Source organism: Gadus chalcogrammus, chromosome 13 (assembly GCF_026213295.1).
Source record: "Gadus chalcogrammus isolate NIFS_2021 chromosome 13, NIFS_Gcha_1.0, whole genome shotgun sequence".
NCBI lineage: Eukaryota > Metazoa > Chordata > Actinopteri > Gadiformes > Gadidae > Gadus > Gadus chalcogrammus.
The window spans coordinates 5,502,863-5,521,227 of record NC_079424.1 but is presented as its reverse complement, the minus strand read 5'-3'; the positions used below and the strand labels follow the sequence as shown (position 1 = coordinate 5,521,227).

At 49.3% G+C, this 18,365-nt stretch overlaps 2 protein-coding genes across 2 annotated transcripts; one reads left to right on the top strand and one right to left on the bottom strand.

Moving 5' to 3' along the window:
- Positions 1-8: 8 nt before the first annotated feature.
- Positions 9-4,872, bottom strand: emc3 (ER membrane protein complex subunit 3). Its single transcript, XM_056605202.1, has 9 exons — positions 4,603-4,872; positions 3,708-3,866; positions 3,555-3,612; positions 3,284-3,377; positions 2,706-2,810; positions 2,545-2,626; positions 2,357-2,436; positions 1,122-1,204; positions 9-1,031 (listed from the first exon to the last, which is right to left on the bottom strand). The coding sequence occupies exons 2-9, from the start codon at positions 3,860-3,862 to the stop codon at positions 903-905; spliced, it is 786 nt and encodes a 261-aa protein (XP_056461177.1). The 5' UTR covers positions 3,863-3,866; positions 4,603-4,872; the 3' UTR covers positions 9-902.
- A 1,798-nt stretch (positions 4,873-6,670) lies between these two features.
- LOC130402427 (RNA-binding protein 5-like) lies at positions 6,671-17,235 on the top strand. The gene is made up of 25 exons (XM_056606581.1): positions 6,671-6,830; positions 7,298-7,353; positions 7,436-7,592; positions 7,692-7,835; positions 7,925-7,994; positions 8,310-8,383; positions 9,334-9,417; positions 9,509-9,569; positions 9,672-9,737; positions 9,828-9,988; positions 10,170-10,267; positions 10,356-10,443; positions 10,537-10,605; positions 10,690-10,762; positions 11,049-11,134; positions 11,395-11,512; positions 11,615-11,706; positions 12,376-12,585; positions 12,970-13,104; positions 13,661-13,738; positions 14,067-14,246; positions 14,917-14,991; positions 15,068-15,171; positions 15,597-15,726; positions 16,168-17,235. The coding sequence occupies exons 2-25, from the start codon at positions 7,325-7,327 to the stop codon at positions 16,291-16,293; spliced, it is 2,508 nt and encodes an 835-aa protein (XP_056462556.1). The 5' UTR covers positions 6,671-6,830; positions 7,298-7,324; the 3' UTR covers positions 16,294-17,235.
- Positions 17,236-18,365: the final 1,130 nt, after the last annotated feature.

The window sequence follows — 18,365 nt, the reverse complement described above, 5'->3', positions numbered from 1 at the left end:
TATTTTCATGAACCTTTTAATGTAAGGAAGGTCAATGGGTCTGAATATTGGTTGATATGGAATGTGTTGGTGTTGTCACTGAAATGTACAAAAACACACAAAACTGTATGTAGTCAAACATGGCTTTATACAAAACACAAGGAATAGTTACAAAATAATTGTCTAAATAAATATTTCCAAAAACGATAGAGTAAAACCCAGGCGTTACATTATTTAGGCAGCCAACATGAAGTTTCGGCCCTCTCTATATTAACAGAACATATAAAAAATAAAAAATGAAATGTTAAGAACGTGAAATGAAATGCAATTATTTTTAAACAGTTGTGTCCTAGAGCTAACATGATGTTGGCTTGCCACACCAGTGGATTAGGACATTTCACATCCCAATACAGTGAAATGTCAAAAGCAGAAATTACTTCCTAGTCACTGTGACAGGCTACAAATAATATAATAAAAAAAAATCTACGCCGATACCACTTGACTCTTTATTCACCAGTTCGTCGTCAGAACCAGTAAACCGTTCTGTTCACATCGTAACCGGGGGTCAACCCAGAACAGTAGAGGACGAGGACCATGGTACAGATGTTAATGTAAACTTTGCATACAGTGGAAGGACTATTCCCTTGTCTATCAAATTAATCTTAAACTGCTAAAAGATTGCCTACACTAAACAATAAAGGGACCGTTCTGGGCCAGGGTAAAACTGACAGGCCATCAGAAGGTACCAATGACAAGCCATCAGAAGCTACTTCTGAGGGGCCATCAAGACGTTCCACTGACCATCAGGAGGTACCACTGACAGGCCATCAGAAGGTACCACCGAGGGGCCATCAGGAGGTTCAACTGACCGACCACCAGGAGGTGCCAATGAGGGGCAACCAGGAGGTACAACTGAGGGGCCATCAGAAGATACCGGTTGGCAGGTCTTTGCTAAACATCCCATCAAAGTCCAGCTCCCGGCCCATCAGCTCCTCTTCCACAGCGTCCAGAGCCCATTGGTGGTCTGTTAGCTCCAGAGCCTCCCACTCAGCCTGGAAAACAGAAGCCGGAAGCCCATGAGCAAACACCGTCCATCAAACGTGCTGCTCATGTGATTATTAGGGACGGCGCTGCCGCACTACCTTGAACGCTTTGTTTGTGTCGGCAGGCATCGCCATGGCAGCACCGCTCATCTGCTCCTGCATGATCCTTGACTGGTCAGCACCTTTAAAGGACAGACGGTCAGCACACACCCAGACAGAGCTCTAGTGACAGTTGGTAAGCACATACCCAGAAAGACCTCTCCTCTGAGTCTCACTGGCTCAGCAGAGTTACAGTACTCAGATGGAGTAGGGCTGCACGGATCATACATCGTTCTCGTATCATAATCGCGTTACGCACACGTGTGATATTCGTATCGCTTGACCCGTGATATTAAATCATTTGAAACAACCTTCTAAGCTTCTCATTTTCCAGACTCTACAAGAGAAGTCTGTCTGATATAACATAATTTACTCTTATTTAAGGGTTCTTGGATAGTTTGTTGATAGGGAGTGTCATGCGTGCTCTGCATGCACAGCGAATCACCAATCACTGATCATGTTAATCAGTTTATGATCAGACAACCAAAGTAGTCGCAGAACAAAACTTCAAAATTAGGAAAATAAGATTTAATTCCAAGGAGAAAAACGTCAGTCGTATGGAAGTATTTTGGTTACAGAAAAGACCACGTTGACCCACGGTACTTTGTCCAGCGTGCTTTGCAATGGTTGCCACAGCAGAACGCAACACAAGTTATTTATTTTCCCTTTTAATTTTCCACCATGAAGCTCTGTATAACGAGTGCAAGACAAACTTGAAGGACATTCCTTTGCCAGTGTTACATCGTAGAAAGGGGTTCAAAGCGGATCTATGCAGATGCACTCCACTACAAATCACCCGAAGCATTAAACTATGGTGCATTATTTTTCCTAAGAATTACATATACATATCGCAGAAAGACAAAATATCGCAATACAAATTCTTTCCAATACCGTGCAGCCCTAATATGGAGTACTGGAAGCACTCCAAACCAATTTACTTACTGACAGGTTGATTTTTCAAATTCAAAACAAACTCTTTGTAATTAAGTGCATCTAAAACCAATGAATGATTGGATCCTGCCCTATCAGACTACCCATAGCCATCACTTTGGTTTTAAATGTAATCTCCACACCGCTTTCCTCACATGCAGATGAGTTTGATCGTTTTAAATGACTACGTTAAATAGTGATGGCTACAGCTAAGCTTACAGGGGGCAGGGTTAACACCTGCCCTCCCTTCTTTCCTTTTGTGCTTCATCCGAATCTTGTGCACAAATGATAGCAGAAAAAAGTACCGTTATCTTGTCCTAGGATTAGTGAGTACATGCTCCGCAATCCGAAGACATTCAGGAAGTACCACGAGGCAGAGCTCACCCTGGAAGAGTTAACACAAGCAGTTAGAGAAGGGCAACGCTTACTCCAGTCACGACACATCCATCGATGAACAAAAACATCGAAACGGCAAACAAAGAAAACGACTTACCAGGAAGCATCGAGGGACAGCAGCTCTATGCCCTGTTGAAGCATGGGCTTGAAACGCAGAGTGAGAGGGAAGGGCACCTTGGCTGGAAGGTAAAGAGAGACCGTCAGCCTGACCGCACTGATGGCACCCATCATTAGCTGCTGAGCGGGTTGAATCCTTACTTGTTACAAATCCAGAGAAGGTCCAATTGATCCATCCTCCGATGAGGATCATGGGAAGAACGTTGGTGACGTTCCCCTTCATCATGTCTGTCAGCATGCTGGGATCTGAACACGAGGCAGACATGGATGAAACATTAATAACATACATGACAGAGGCAGTAAAACGTGGAGGAAACGTTACGTTGATAACATACAAGGAGGCAGTAAGACATGAATGAAACGCTAGGTTACAATCACAACAGCTGGCATGACAGTGGCAGTAAGCCTAAAGTTACATTTGCAATTGCTTATTTCATGAACACAAAACGAGATTTAGTGTGCTTTTCTCCAAGAGCTTTATGCCATCAGTGTACCCTGACCCTAAGCCCAACCCAAACCCTGCTTACTGGGTCAGATAGTATACCATGGATACCATTCATATCTGATCATTAGCTGATCAGACCAAACTTGTATAATATTTATAATATAATATTTTAAGCATAGAACAATGTCTTAATCTCACCATAAGAATAAGGGACCATCTGTAAATAGTTGGTTGGAAAATGGTGACAAAACAAATGATCCAGTAAAGGGGTTACCTGTCATTGGAGAGGGCGGGATCACCTTTCGTTTGCTCTTCTTGAAGAACCCATCATCTTGATTATTGAAGTAGAATTTTCTCATCAAAAATGACTGAAACAGGAAAGAATCATGTTTCATTTGACATGGCCGTTGCAGATAAAGAAACTAAAATGAATATGCATTATTGTATGGAATTAGTAATGCTGTTGTTGTGGTATTAGCAAGGAAACATATTTATAATAACATTTTTCAATATTCAAAGGAATAGTTTAGCTACAACACTCATACCTGTTTTGGAATATATTTCCCATTTTCTCTGAGAATTCTGCTCCTGATGAGAACCTGACTGATAGAAACACAACACAAACATATCCAAGTAAACACAGGTCTTGACAACTTCTTCTACAGTCTACTACAGCACAGGACATAACGTATTCTTACCTGTCGGAGACCTGTTCTAATGTCAGCTTCTTATCACTTTGAAGAAGAATCGACACATAATGTCGGATAATCCCAACCAAGAAGGTGATGAAGACGATGGGCAGAACCACCCACAGGCGGATGTTGGAGTCCAGCAGCAGCTCAGGCTCAGCCATACCTCTGAAATCACACAACACCACAGAAGAAGAAGAATTACAACCATAGGACAGCATGGGTTAGGGCTAGGCTAACTGCACAGGGATGGGGGACCAGTTACAATACAACACTACGTCCACGACGACCACTACAGCAGCGTGTCCAACCATGGACTGATACCGTCCCCACTGTGGACAAGGGGTCCCCTGGTGGTCCCTCTGGCGGGTGAGGACACGTTACCATGGTGATCTCCCCTTGTGGTCCCTCTAGCGGGTGAGGACATGTTACCATGGTGATCACCCCCTGTGGTCCCTCTAGGCGGTGGGGACATGTTACCATGGTAACACGTCCCCTAGTAGTCCCTCTAGGTAGTGAGGCCATGTTACCATGGTGATGTCCCCTAGTGGTCCCTCCTCTAGGTGGTGAGGACAGTTACCATGATAAGTTAAGGTATATCTAGATGAAGGGGACATTTTACCATGGTAAACTCTCCCCACCACCTAGCGGGACATCAACATGTTACCATGGAGATGTCCCCTAGTGGTCCCTCTATGCGGCGAGTCGAGGACCACCAGCTCCAAATTACGGTACCTAAAGGTGTAATATTATGCGTGTATTTTGGGGCCCAAACGGTCAGAATTTCTCGATTAATGAATACCGACCAATGATTAAATATAATGACAGTCTATGGGATTGTAACCGGCCGTGACAATGGACCGAGGGCCGCGGGCGGACAGCCTGATCCCCGGTCGGTTCTTACCTCACGGACCTTCCGGTGGCTAACAGCACCGAGTACTGAACACGGCTACGAGTACTGAGGAGTGGTGTCGTCTGGGTTAAAAACGGTCTTCAGATTGGTCTCAACAGGAGCAGCTACCATCAGAAGGGATCCTGGTTTGAGCAAGAGGAGCTACCGTCAGAAAAGATCCCGGTCCACAACATCAGCGGCTCATCGGTCTGAAGCTCAAAGAACGAGGAGCGCGGAGTACAGCCGGAGCCTGGAGCGCCTCCCTGTGGTGAGGAGTGTCAGCTACAGAGATCTCTGTTGTTCGCTCTTTATTCCTCCCACAGTTCACAGTGTCACGTCTTGCGTTATGAATAAGGGATAATTCTTCGGGTGTTTATTTAGTGTTGGAGTAGCGTGGAGGTAAAAAGAGAGAATAGAGTCTGAAACACTTTGACTATGTGCAGAAGGACGATAATGAGGTGCTGAGTTTGTGTTGGATGCAAAGGTCAGCAGAACGAAAGCATGCTGGTACCGCTGGACGGGCCCATGATGTTGAGTCAGGGCCGAGGTCAGACTCCTGAACTATGCCTTAAGAATTCATCTCCCAATGAATTTATTATGACACTTCGACGGAAACTCCTGATAACAGGAGGAGGATCACTAAAACATTTGAAATTCTAAATACAGAATACAGAATACCTTTTCAAAGGGAGATCTTCCACCGCAGCAAGACGGAGAGAAAGAGCGGTGGAAGTGAGCGTCTGATGTGAGAGTCCATTGTAGCGTCACCTTGTGTCAGGAAAGGCCAACGAAGGCCTTTGTTCCAGGAGGACAACGCCATCAGTGGCCGTCCTGCCTCCTGTCAAAGGCCCTGGTAGGCCGGGGTCACCCAGCTGGGGAACCTGTCCGGCCACTCTGTCCTCACAGCACGCTATGTCTGTGGTCACTAAGGGTGGGGGTCTCTGGAAGTCTTTGGACACCAGGACAGTCTCTCGGTCTCTCGGGGTCTGGGGTTCTCTGGATGTCTTTGGACACTTGGGGGCAGTCTGGGGGTCTCTGGATGTCTGTGGACACTGGGGGGCGGGGGGTTGTCTGGGGGTCTCTGGATGTCTGTTGTCACTAGGGTCTGGGGGTCTCTGGATGTCAGTGGTCACTAGGGCTGGGGGTATTTGGGTCTCTGGATGTCTGTGGTCACTAGGGGTGGGGGTATGGGGGTCTCTGGGTGTCTGTTGTCACTAGGGTCTGGGGGTCTCTGGATGTCGGTGGACACACTAGGGCTGGGGTTCTGGGGGTCTCTGGATGTCTGTTGTCACTAGGGGTGGGGGTATGGGGGTATCTGGATGTCTGTTGCCACGGGTCTGGGGGTATCTGGATGTTTTTGGTCACTTGGGGTGGGTCCGGGGGTCTCTGGGTGTCCCTGGACTCAGTGACACGATCTCATCTCTGATATTCAAACTAGAAAAGCTACTCAGTGGAAATCCGCTGGTGGAGAAATGCAGCTCTGAAGTCAACGGTAGCTTTGAGCTGCTCCAGTGTTTCATTAGAGGGGGAGGTGGACCGCCTCCTCGAGGTGTGGAAGTGGTATTTAACGCTCAGCATGCCACAGGTTATCCTGGTTATATTCTCCATCAGCAATCCAAGACCCACCAGCACCTCCTCCCCCTTTGCCCCCACCCCCCCTTCTCATCCTTATTCTATCCCTCCATGCCTCTCTTCTGTCTGTCTGTCTGTCTGTCTGTCTGTCTGTCTGTCTGTCTGTCTGTCTGTCTGTCTGTCTGTCTGTCTGTCTGTCTGTCTGTCTGTCCGTCTGTCTATCATATAACTATGTCTAAAATATCTCAAATGTGTCAGCACCCTGCAATCTTCTGTTGAACTTTAGAGTTTGATTTACAGTTTTTGATATGTATAGATTTCAATATCCAACACTAATGTGAAGTACAAACATCAAGACATTCCAGAGAGAGTGGAGTCTGTTAAATGGTTGATATAAAGAATTAAATAAAAGGTTGTTTTGGAGACAAGAAGAAATGGGTTCATCATAATAATATTATTATATATATCATAATATTCATAATCGGGTCACGCGGAGGAATGCGTCGCCAGCCGCCGGAAGTGGAATATATGCTGCATCCGGGTCGGGTCGCTTCACCACTCCGACGACATTCCTTCTTCACTGTTTAGAGAAACATAATATAATAAATAATAGAATACAGACGATACGTTTATGCACCGAGGAGCCAGGTCGGGATCAGCTTCTGAAGGTAAAGTGTATCTTCACCTCCTGTCACGTCCGGAAAGACAGCCGCCTCCAGGGAGGAGAGCTAACGGCTAATCACAATTTAGTAACTGGTTCTCCTGATCACGGGTTCTCCTGATCACTGGTTCTCCTGAGTAACTGGTTCAACTGATTACTGGTTCTACTGATTACTGGTTCTACTGATCACTGGTTCACCTGATGACTGGTTCTCCCGAGTCACTGTTTCTCCTGATCACTGGTCTGGGGATTTGATATCAAATCACCTTAAACAAATGTAATCAGTCCATCAATTAATCGATTTGTGCACCGCGTCTTCCACCATCTAGGTGGGCAAAACGCCAGTTTCCTTAAATGGAGGCGATTTTGGGGGCGATTGGAGACAGATTGGATTCCAAAGTGTCAATAGATTTAGTACCAGACTCGCATTGACCGATAACTTAACTTTGGACCGTGTCTTTGTCTTTCTCCCAGAATTGTGACCATCCTGTGCAGTGGAGTATGTTTGAGCCCATGGGAGCAGATAAAAGGTAAGGACTGGACTGGAAACGTAGTTCTTCTATTGTTGGTATGTTTTGCTGATGCTGACCACCTGTACTTAACGGTCTGCAGGCCCAGCCGGGGCGAACGCAGCGGGCGCTATGGCTCGCTGGGGGGTAGAGAGGAGTCGGACCGGTACGAGAGCAGAAAGAGAGACACGGAAAGAGATTCTGACCGCCGCTGGGGTGACGAGCAGGAGTGTTTCGAGGAGCGCAGAGACAGTCCTGAGGTCAGTGGCTTCACCACGTTGTGCAATACCTTCGTCCAGTACTTATAACCCTGGGATTAGGGTAAGGGTTAGGGCTAACCCAATGTGATGTCTGTGCAGAGGGGGAGAAAGCGGCACCTCAGTGACCGGTCCGATGACGAGTACGACGCAGACTACCCAGACCAGGACTACAGGATGGAGCCGGAGGAGGAGAGCAAGACGGTGATGCTCCGGGGTCTGTCCCTGCACGTCGTTGAGGAGGACGTGAGTCTCTGTTCCAGAATCAAGCAAGCATCACTCCATGTACGAGCCCCATGGAGACACGGGGGACCACTAACTGCTGTTGTGTTCAGATCCGACTGGCCCTGGAAGAGCTCCAGGGACCCCAGCCTGTGGACGTCCGCCTGATGAGAAAGAGGACAGGTTGGTGTTGCATGTTCAGAGAGCGTTGTGATCCACGCGCCAACCCTGTGCCGACCCTCTGCCCCTCCTCAAAGCAGATGCTAGTACTGTCAGAGAGACCTCTTGTTGTTTGCATTTGTATGAAGGAGGAGTGACTGTAGGACTGCCAGGTAAGGCGGTAGAAACGTGAACATCAGGGACATGCTAAAGCCGCCATCCACACCCTTTAGGCGAGCTCCACTCGATGTGTACTGTGGAGTGTACAGCCAACTGACTGAATGTTATGACGAGGCCTTCTCACTAACCCCCCCGTCTATATTTGAATGCTGTCTCTAGGTTTAAGCCGTGGTTTCGCCTTCGTGGAGTTTTATCACTTGCAAGATGCTTCCCGGTGGATGGAGAACAACCAGGTTGAACGATCACCAAGTCTAGAATCTGTCTTGGAGATTAGAGCCCCCAATTACAGACACTATGATTTGAATAATCATAAAGGACTAAATCCTGTTGGAGTAATGTAGACACCTGACAGCTCGTGTTTTTTAGTCAACATCACATGTTTATTTTTTATTTTTGAGTTAATTTCTTATTTGTTCATTTTTTGATGACGTATAAACGTTACATCAGAACTTTTGCTGACAAGACCAAAATCAATCCACTGCTCAGGTGTATTTATTAGCCAACTGGCAAATTCTTATTATTATTCTTATTATGTGGAAATGGGTTTGGGGGTTTGAACCAGAGGTTATTCAGAAAGAAAATGTTGACAGATAAGATGATAGTTTTGGGGGTGAAAAACAAGGCCTTTGTCCTTTTTTATTTGAGTGTGTGGGCCTCCTCCAATCAGTCCTGACTAGTCTTCAGAAGTTTCCTCACACTGCTCCAGCTCAGTCCCTTGTTCTCGCCTCCATTTAAAATCCGAAGACTGGAACGAGACAAGGACGAGCTGGCAGCCCTCCGGTCCGAAACACGTAGGGTCACTGTCCAGCACAAGTTCCCCCGCACACACCACCTCTCTGTCTCTCTCTCTCTCTCGCTCAGTCTGGCGCTCTCTCTCTCTCTCTCTCTCTCTCTCTCTCTCTCTCTCTCTCTCTCTCTCTCTCTCTCTCTCTCTCTCTCTCTCTCTCTCTCTCTCTCTCTCTCTCTCTCTCTCTCTCTCTCTCTCTCTCTCTCTCTCTCTCTCTCTCTCTCTCTCTCTCTCTCTCTCTCTCTCTCTCTTCACTATCTCCTCTCTCTCTACTCTCTACTCTAAGTGCGTTGAGCTCTCTTCTCCCGTTCCTGCCGGTCGTACTCATGGGGTGGGATAGTTAAAAACCTCACCTTCCGTGAGGGCGTGTCGTAACTTGTTGTTTTGGACTTTCAGAATAAGTTGGTGATCCATGGGAAACCCGTTGCCATGCACTACAGCAACAGAAGACAGAAGTTTGAGAACTGGTTGTGCAATTCTGTAAGTGATTCTGTAAAATATTGATCCTCTTCTTTTAACAGAGGTTAGAACTGTATTTTATTGAACTAACCCCACGTCTTGTTTCTCACAGTGCGGCTTGTATAACTTCCGGAAGAGGCTGAAGTGTTTCAGATGTGGTGCCGACAAAGTTGGTAAGATGAGCTCTTTGGTCCACATTCTCCTTGACCCAGCGAGTCTGAAGGTGTGACCGTGGTGGTCTCTCTCCTGATCCTGCCACCCTGATGTTTCTACAGACGGGGAGTGTGTCGGGGCAAGCGGCGCCAACGAGTCTCTACATACCGGAGATTACAACGGAGACAGTGAGTTCTGTTGGTGGTCGGGCTTGAATTAAAAGTACTGTATAAAATGCAGCCTAATGATTGCTTCTTCCATTGTTGCTCCATCTACAGCCATCATTTTGAGAAACATCGGGCCTCTTACCATGGTCCACGCCATCCTAAACCTGCTGGCGCCCTACGCCAACCTGTCTTCCGGAAACATCCGGCTCATCAAGGACAAGCAGACCGGGCAGAACCGGGGCTTCGCCTTCGTCCAGCTGTCCTCCCCGCTGGTAAGATACCTTGCTCTGGGTCGGCAATAGCTCAGTAACCGGAGCCAAGGTTGCTAGGTCGTGTTAACCGTTGTAAGTCGCGTTTGATGAAAGCTAAATGCCCTAAACGTTATTATAAACGCTCTACCACCGTGGCCAGGGGCTCTTCTCCGCCTCCTAACTCCTCCTTGATATCTTCCAGGAGGCTTCTCAGCTCCTCACCATTCTCCAGGGCCTTCAACCACCTCTCAAGCTGGACGGCAAGACCATCGGTGTGGACTACGCCAAGAGCGCCCGGAAGTGAGTGACGGAGCGGTACCGCCGTATCGTGTTCCACCCCGTGGTTTCATTCCTTCCTCACCCGACGGGTTTGTTTCCCCCTCTGCAGAGACTCGGCGCAGCCAGAGGGAGTCCGGGCCAACGCTCTGTCGGTGGCCTGCACGGCAATCGCCGCGGCCCAGTGGTCCTCCAGCCATGTGAGGACGGAACACGCAGTCTTTGACACCCACATTCACCCCCCCCCGTCAGTGCCAGTGTGTAACGGTGGTCTCCTCTCTCCGTCCCCTCAGCTGCAGCAGGGTCCGGGCGCCGCCCCGGACTACGCTCCGCTGCAGGAGGCGTACGCAGCGTTCCCTCAGGTAGGTGGTCAGGGTGCTGTCCCCCCGCTCTATTGAGGCTCTAGATCCAGAGGGTTGAGGCCTAACCACGTCCTTCCATCCCAGGGGCAGAGCTACCAGGTGTGGCCGCAGCAGCCGGAAGCACCGGTCCCCAACGCTGGAGACGGCCTGCTAGGAGGTAGGGAGAGTGGCTCAGACCGCTAGGAGGTAGGAGGTAGGGAGAGTGGCTCAGACCCCTAGGAAGTAGGTGGTAGGGAGAGTGGCTCAGACCGCTAGGATGTAGGGACCTCCGACCGCTAGGAGGTAGGGAGAGTGGCTCAGACCGCTAGGAGGTAAGGACCTTGGTTGTGTGTTGGGGTTAGACCGTCTAGGTTGTGAGTTGGTTTGAGGGTTGGGGTTGGGGTTAGACAGTCTTGATGTGAGTTGGGTCGAGTCCGCAGTTGAACCTGTGCTCTCTGCCTCAGCTGCCCCTGGGGTGAAGGCTCTGCTCCCTGCTGCTGGCGGGGTGCTGCTGTACCAGCCTGTCCTCATCGGCCAGCCGGCTATACAGGTAGACCACACCTGGGATTCACTACTGAGTCGTTAGGCGGACCCTTTATCCAGTGCTACCCTCCGGTTATAACCCTATAAGGAGCAGATGGGGTTCAGGTTAGGCCTGGACACCTCTGGGATTCTTTAGACTGGAAGAAGCCCCATGCACTCTTAAGATACAAGGCGCATTACAGGAAGTGATGATCTCCTCGCAGGAAGTGTGACACGTGTGGGTCTGTAGTTGGGTTCTGACGTGGGCTTTCTCCTGTGGCCCTCCAGAGCCACCCCCTGCAGGGGCAGCTGGACGCGGGGCAGCGGAGGACCTCGGCCCCGGGCCCCGGGCCGGGGGGCCCCCTGCCCGGCCCCAGCCAGGCCGCCACCCCAGCGCTCCAGACCGGTAGGTGGTCTGGCCGGGCCGGGGGAGGGAGGGGGAGCACATGATGGAACCTCTGATAGACAGGATGGTGTCCTAAGTTGTCATGTTTTATTTAACCTCCAGTGGTCCCAGACATGTCTACGTACCAGTACGATGAGGCCTCAGGGTTCTACTACGACCCCCAGTCCGGCCTCTACTACGACCCCAGCAGCCAGGTGAGTGCCCTCCCAAAGGTTCTGTAGAACGGGGTAGTGTGGCATTTACTTTATCCTTCATTCTAGCATCGAGGTCCTGGCTAAAACTGCCCGACCAGGCTCATTCAATCTGGCCCCCTAATCATCCCCCGGTATAATTGGCTGATTCGTTAATTCCCTCATTCTCCACCTCGAGCTGGTGTGTGGTGAGCGTTCTGGCGCCGATTGGCTGCCGTGCGTCAACCAAGTGGGTGCTACACATTGGTTGGTGGTTGGTGAGGTCCCCCCTTCACTGTAAAGCGCTTTGGGTACCTTAAGCACCAAATAAATGTAAGAAACTATTATTATTTAGGTCATCTGAACCTAACTGGTGACTTTCCTGTCCGGTTTGCTCCAGTATTGGCTGTGATATTTGGAATACAATTAAAATTAGGGCATTTAGCAGACGCTATAAAGCGATTAATACACACATTGACAGACCGAAGGCAGAGTCAACCATTCAAGGCGACAGCCAGCTCGTCAGGAGCAGTTAGGGTTCAGTGTCTTGCTCAGGGACACATCAACTAGGAGGAGCTGGGGATCGAACTAGCAACCTTTCGGTTACGTGGCAACTGCTCTACCTCCCGAGCTAAGCCGACCCGGGTTCGGGATGGAGTTTGTCTGAGCAGCTGGCCCACTTGTCCTCCGCAGTACTTCTACAACGCCCAGACCCAGCAGTACGTCTACTGGGACGGGGACACCCAGACCTACCTCCCCGCTCCCTCGGCCACGGACGCCCCCGCCGACCAGGCCTCCGCCAGCAGGCCCGCCCCCAGCGGCCCAGGCCCCGCCCCCGACACCCCGTCCACCAGAGAGGCCAGGGAGAAGAAGGAGAAACCCAAGAGCAAGTCGGCCCAGCAGGTACCTGACCGCTGCCCTCTACCTGTTAGGTCTTTGTAGGTCTTACATTGGATTCAGAATGGTCTTAAAAAGTCATACCTGTAACTAGGCCTGCACGATAAATCGTTATAAAATCGCGATCTCGATTCGCCTCTGTGTGGATTTAAGTTTTAATAACTTTTTTGAGCCTTCATTTACAGGTGTGTGGAGTTGGTTCAGTAGTTATAAAAGGCCAGCAATTAAAGTCAATGTGCTGCTATATGTACAAAATAAATAAATCCATTTTTGATACTGCACTTTAATCAGTTACAAAGGGCCATATGAAACCCAACATGCTAGAGGGGCCAAAAGACTGCAATTTTTTTTTTAAACTTTTTGTCCATGTCTGTCCATGTCTTCCGACAGATCGCCAAGGACATGCAGCGCTGGGCCAAGAGCATGAACAAGCAGAAGGAGAGGGGCGGTCTGGGCCCGGCCCGCCAGGAGGAGAGGAAGGAGTCGGCCGCCGCGGACGCAGGATTCACCCTCTTTGAGAAGAAGGTCAGTCCATTAAGTACCTCAGCCTCTCAGAGAGGGTTCTGTCCATTACGTACCTCAGTCTCAGAGAGGGTTCTGTCCATTAAGTACCTCAGTCTCTCAGAGAGGGTTCTGTCCATTAAGTACCTCAGTCTCTCAGAGAGGGTTCTGTCCATTAAGTACCTCAGTCTCTCAGAGAGGGTTCTGTCCATTAAGTACCTCAGTCTCTCAGAGAGGGTTCTGTCCATTACGTACCTCAGCCTCTTTGAGAAGAAGGACAGTCCATTAACTAAACTACCTCAGTCGCTCAGAGAGGGTTCTGTCCATCTTGTACCTTAGCCTCTCAGATAAGAAGGTTCTGTCCATTTTGTACCTCAACCTCTCAGAGAGGGTTCTGTCCATCATTTACCGCAGCCTCTTTGAGCAGAAATTCTGTCCATTATGTACCTCAGCTACTGTAGAGTGATTCTCTTGTTTCTAGTGTGTGTGTGTGTGTGTGTGTGTGGAGTGGATCTCATGTGAGTAGAGTGGATCTCTTGTGTCCAGTGTGTGATGGATCTCTCCAATGCTTCACTTTCAGCAAAGTGGCCTCCTGGATATGCTGCCCTTCATGAAGGAGCCGGTGAGGATGGTGGAGCCGCAGGAGGTGGTGGCCCCGGTGAGTGTGGAGCAGGAGGTGCAGGACGTAGGACATAGGTGGAGGTGGAGGTCATAGGCGGAGGACGTAGGCGTAGAACATGAGCAGCACCCTCCTAAGATCAGACTGTTGATCTTATATTCAATATATTGCACTTTCTAAAATGCTTTTTTAACTTTGCCTTTATTATCTATATTTTTTTCTAATTTTTTGCATATGTTTTCTTTTACTTATCTATTATTTTATTGTATGACAAGGTTTATATGTGAAGCACTTGGAGTCGGCCTTGTGTATGAAAAGTGCTTTATAAATAAAGTTGCCTTGCCTTGTATTCACCCCCTGTCCCCAGCCCCTGGTGGCCTCCTACAGCGGGGGGGACAGCGACCCTGAGGAGGCGGCGGGCGGAGAGCGCCTGGAGGAGGACGAGGGCCTGGTGGACTGGAGGAAGATGGCCTGCCTGCTGTGCCGCCGCCAGTTCCCCAACGGGGACGCCCTGCGGCGCCACACGCAGCTCTCAGACCTGCACAAGGTGGGTCTCTCCTCATCAGGGTGGGTCTCTCCTCATCAGGGTGGGTCTCTCCTCATCAGGGTGGGTCTCTCCTCATCAGGGTGGGTCTCTCCTCATCAGGGTGGGTCTCTCCTCATCAGGGTGGGTCTCTCTTCATTAGGATGGGTCTCTCCTCATTAGGCTGGGTCTCTCTTCATTAGGGTGGGTCTCTCATTAGGGTGGGTCTCTCCTCATTAGGGTGGGTCTCTCTTCATTAGGCTGGGTCTCTCTTCATTAGGCTGGGTCTCTCCTCATTAGGCTGGGTCTCTCTTCAGTAGGCTGGGTCTCTCTTCATTAGGGTGGGTCTCTCTTCATTAGGGTGGGTCTCTCCTCATTAGGCTGGGTCTCTCTTCAGTAGGCTGGGTCTCTCTTCATTAGGGTGGGTCTCTCATTAGGGTGGGTCTCTCCTCATTAGGGTGGGTCTCTCTTCATTAGGCTGGGTCTCTCTTCATTAGGCTGGGTCTCTCCTCATTAGGCTGGGTCTCTCTTCATTAGGCTGGGTCTCTCCTCATTAGGGTGGGTCTCTCTTCATTAGGGTGGGTCTCTCCTCATTAGGGTGGGTCTCTCTTCATCGGGGTGGGTCTCTCTTCATGAGGTGGTGATCCGTCGTGTTCAATACCCAACACTGTCTTCTCCTTCATCCTTTCTGTAGCAAAACCTGGAGATCCAGAGAAAGGGGAAGCTAACGGAGGCGGAGCTGGAGGAGCTGGAGAGGAGGGAGACGGAGGTGAGGGTCTGGTTGATCTTCTGAAGAGGAAGGTGCACGTTACAGGCGGCCCTCTGTAACGTCTTTCTCCCCCCAGCTGAAGTACCGAGACCGCGCCGCCGAGCGCAGGGAGAAGTACGGCGTGCCGGAGCCGCCCGCGCCAAAGAAGAAGAAGAGCTACGAGGCGCCAGCACCCACAGTGTGAGTACATGACCCCCACCACCGTGACCCCCACCACCGTGACCCCCACCACCGTGACCCCCCCCACCGTGACCCCCCACCATGACCCCCACCCTTCGTGTGAGTATATGACACCCACCATGACATCTCTAAGTACCGCGACACCCACCTACTGCACCCTCACCCACCCTGTGAGCACCTTGCCACCCTCGGTACCATGACCCCCTCGGTACCATGACCCCCTCGGTATCATGACCCCCTCGGTACCATGACCCCCTCGTTACCATGACAACCTCAGCATCTTGACCCCCTCAGCATCTTGACAACCTCAGCATCTTGACCCCCTCAGCATCTTGACCCCCTCAGCATCTTGACCCCCTCAGCACCACGACTCCTCAGCAGTCAGTACCGCAGTAGAAGGTCTCATCTCGACTCTCCCTCTCCAGGAACTACGAGCAGCCCACCAAGGACGGCTTGAGCAGCGACCACATCGGCAGCAAGATGCTGCAGGCCATGGGCTGGCAGCAGGGCACGGGGCTGGGCCGCAACCAGCAGGGCATCACCGCCCCCATCGCGGTGAGCACCTCTGCAGTGTGTCTGTGTGTCTGTGTGACTGTGTGTCAGTGAATGTGTCTGTGTGTCTGTGTGTCAGTGAATGTGTGTCTGTGTCTGTGTGACTGTGTGTCTGTGTCTGTGTGACTGTGTGTCTGTGTCTGTGTCTGTGTGACTGTGTGTCTGTGTCTGTGTGACTGTGTGTCTGTGTCAGTGTGACTGTGTGTCAGTGACTGTGTGTCTGTGTGACTGTGTGTCTGTGTGTCTGTGTGACTGTGTGTCTGTGTGTCAGTGAATGTGTGTCAGTGACTGTCTGTGTCTGTGTGTCTGTGTCTGTGTCTGTGTGACTGTGTGACTGTGTGACTGTGTCTCTGTCTGTGTCTGTGTCTGTCTGTCTGTGTCTGTGTCTGTCTGTCTGTGTCCGTCTGTCTGTCTGAGTGTGTTGTAACTCCCCTCTGTCCCCAGGCGTCCCTACGAACTAAAGGTACTGGTCTCGGCATCAAGGGCAGTGCCTACGAGCTCTCAGCCTCTGACACCTACAAGGATGCCGTGAAGAAGGCCATGTTCGCCCGCTTCACGGAGATCGACTGAGGTCGGTTTTCTCCAGCTGGACGTTCCTCAAGACGACCATCAGGAGATCGTCTATCTATGATTTTTTTTTTTTTTACTCAAGACTCTTTATAACTGCAAAAGATATATTTTGTCTTTGTAAATGCCTATTTTTTTCTCCAATTGATTTAAACGGATGCCAGGACTGCACTGTGTGCGGTTTGTAAAGTCTGTATTTGTACATAAAGTTGTGTTCGCTTCCCTTCTGGCTTGTGTTTGATGTTCTGTCGTTCCTAAAGCCATCCAGCAGACGGCCTGTCATACGCTTCAGACTGTCAAGGGGCAGTCTTAGTTAGATCAGATCGATTGGCCTTGTGAAAACCCACTAGGAGTTTAGTAAAACGTTTAATATGCTGATCTACAGGTGGGAAGCGATCAGATCAAAATAAATTTGAGATTAATTTCAGATTAGTGCAGATTAATTAGTTTGGGTTTTAAAACTGGATAAACTTTCCAGAGTATAGTCTTATCCTAGTCACATTTCTTTTCCTGATTCAGTGACCAAACGTATAGCTGCAAATTTTTCTCGAAGAGATGGCTTCATAACTCTTTCCACTTGATTACATCCTGTAGCCTCTGCTTCCTGGAAACAGATGTATTAATATCACCACCAGATCATGTTACAGTGATGAATTACTCTAATTGTACTAATGATCAAATCCGTGGTAATGTTCTGGTCCATACTCCAGGTTAGTAAACTCTGCGGTCTTCGGCCTCTTAATGTGTCCCTATCACGGTGGTGCTTATATGTAATGTTGGCAACTCTACCACAATGTACAAAGATAGTAATGATATTTAATTTGGGTTATAAGCTATAATAAAATCAGAGTTAAAATACGGATGACTGAATCATCCGTCCACATTCTTGGACGATGTTTGAGAGCAGGTCCATGCTCGTCGAGGCTTATCATTATTCTCTTGAATGTTCTATGATAGTGTATTATAGGGGTCATGGGGTCCTCTCTCCTGGCGAGCGTTAACGGCCTAATGAGGAGCTGAAAGGTCATTCAAAGAGCGCCCCCCCACAGAGAGTGATGGGGGGGGGGGGGGGGGGAGAATGATGTCATCCTAATCATTTCTTAATCATAAACAAAACCTTACATTACCATCCTATTAGTGGTCAAATTGCATGTTCAAAGGACACTTTATGAGCTCTCGCCCTCTCTCCCCTCCTCCCCCTAACCCTCTCTCCCGTCCTCAACCTAACCCCCCCCCCCTCCTCACCACCCATCTTCTCCGGGGAGATGTCCCCTCTTCTGCCAGCCTGAAGGGAACAGACTGGTTCTCCACCCAGTCATCTCCCTACAGGTTGACTGGTTCCGTCATAGGAATGAGCAGAGTATCTCAGTTCATGATGCAGAATGTCACACACACACACACACACACACACACACACACATGAATGCATGCACCCACGCAGGTGTGTGCGCACCTACACACAAACAAATAAATATCACATTAATTAAATTAATTAGCATTGTAAAGTAGTGTTTTGATGTAGCAATAGAAACAGGCCCAACAGGGAGGTTCTCTACCTCAGTGAGCACAATGATACTGACGGAGAGGACAGCTCCTCCGGCGCTGTGACGTCACAACGCGCTGCCGTCGCTGACCTAGAAACAGCATCCACTGTGCGCGCGACCGTCAGGGACACGCGGGGATGCTACTGAAAGCGATTACTGTCACTAATCATTTGTACTCGCCATAGCCCAATCAAAAAAAATATTCTGCAACAAAAATGATAAAACACATAATTTCATATGGAACATCTTTGCAATTTTTTTTTTGGGATCACGTGAATAAGGAGATTTTAAGAGACAAAACTATAGTTGAGCTTTAAATATTCCCTCTGAAATTCAGGCAGAGAACATCCTGGATGTTAGCGTTATCCCGGTCTACCAAACCGATACTTCCGGTCTCTTACTTCACGTGAGCTGTTATGCGCCAGTTAAAAGAGACCAGACCGAAAATAATAAGATCGTGACAAGAAAACCAACAGGAACGACAAGGAAAATAAATATGGAATCTGATGAATATTCGGTTAATGCAAAAAA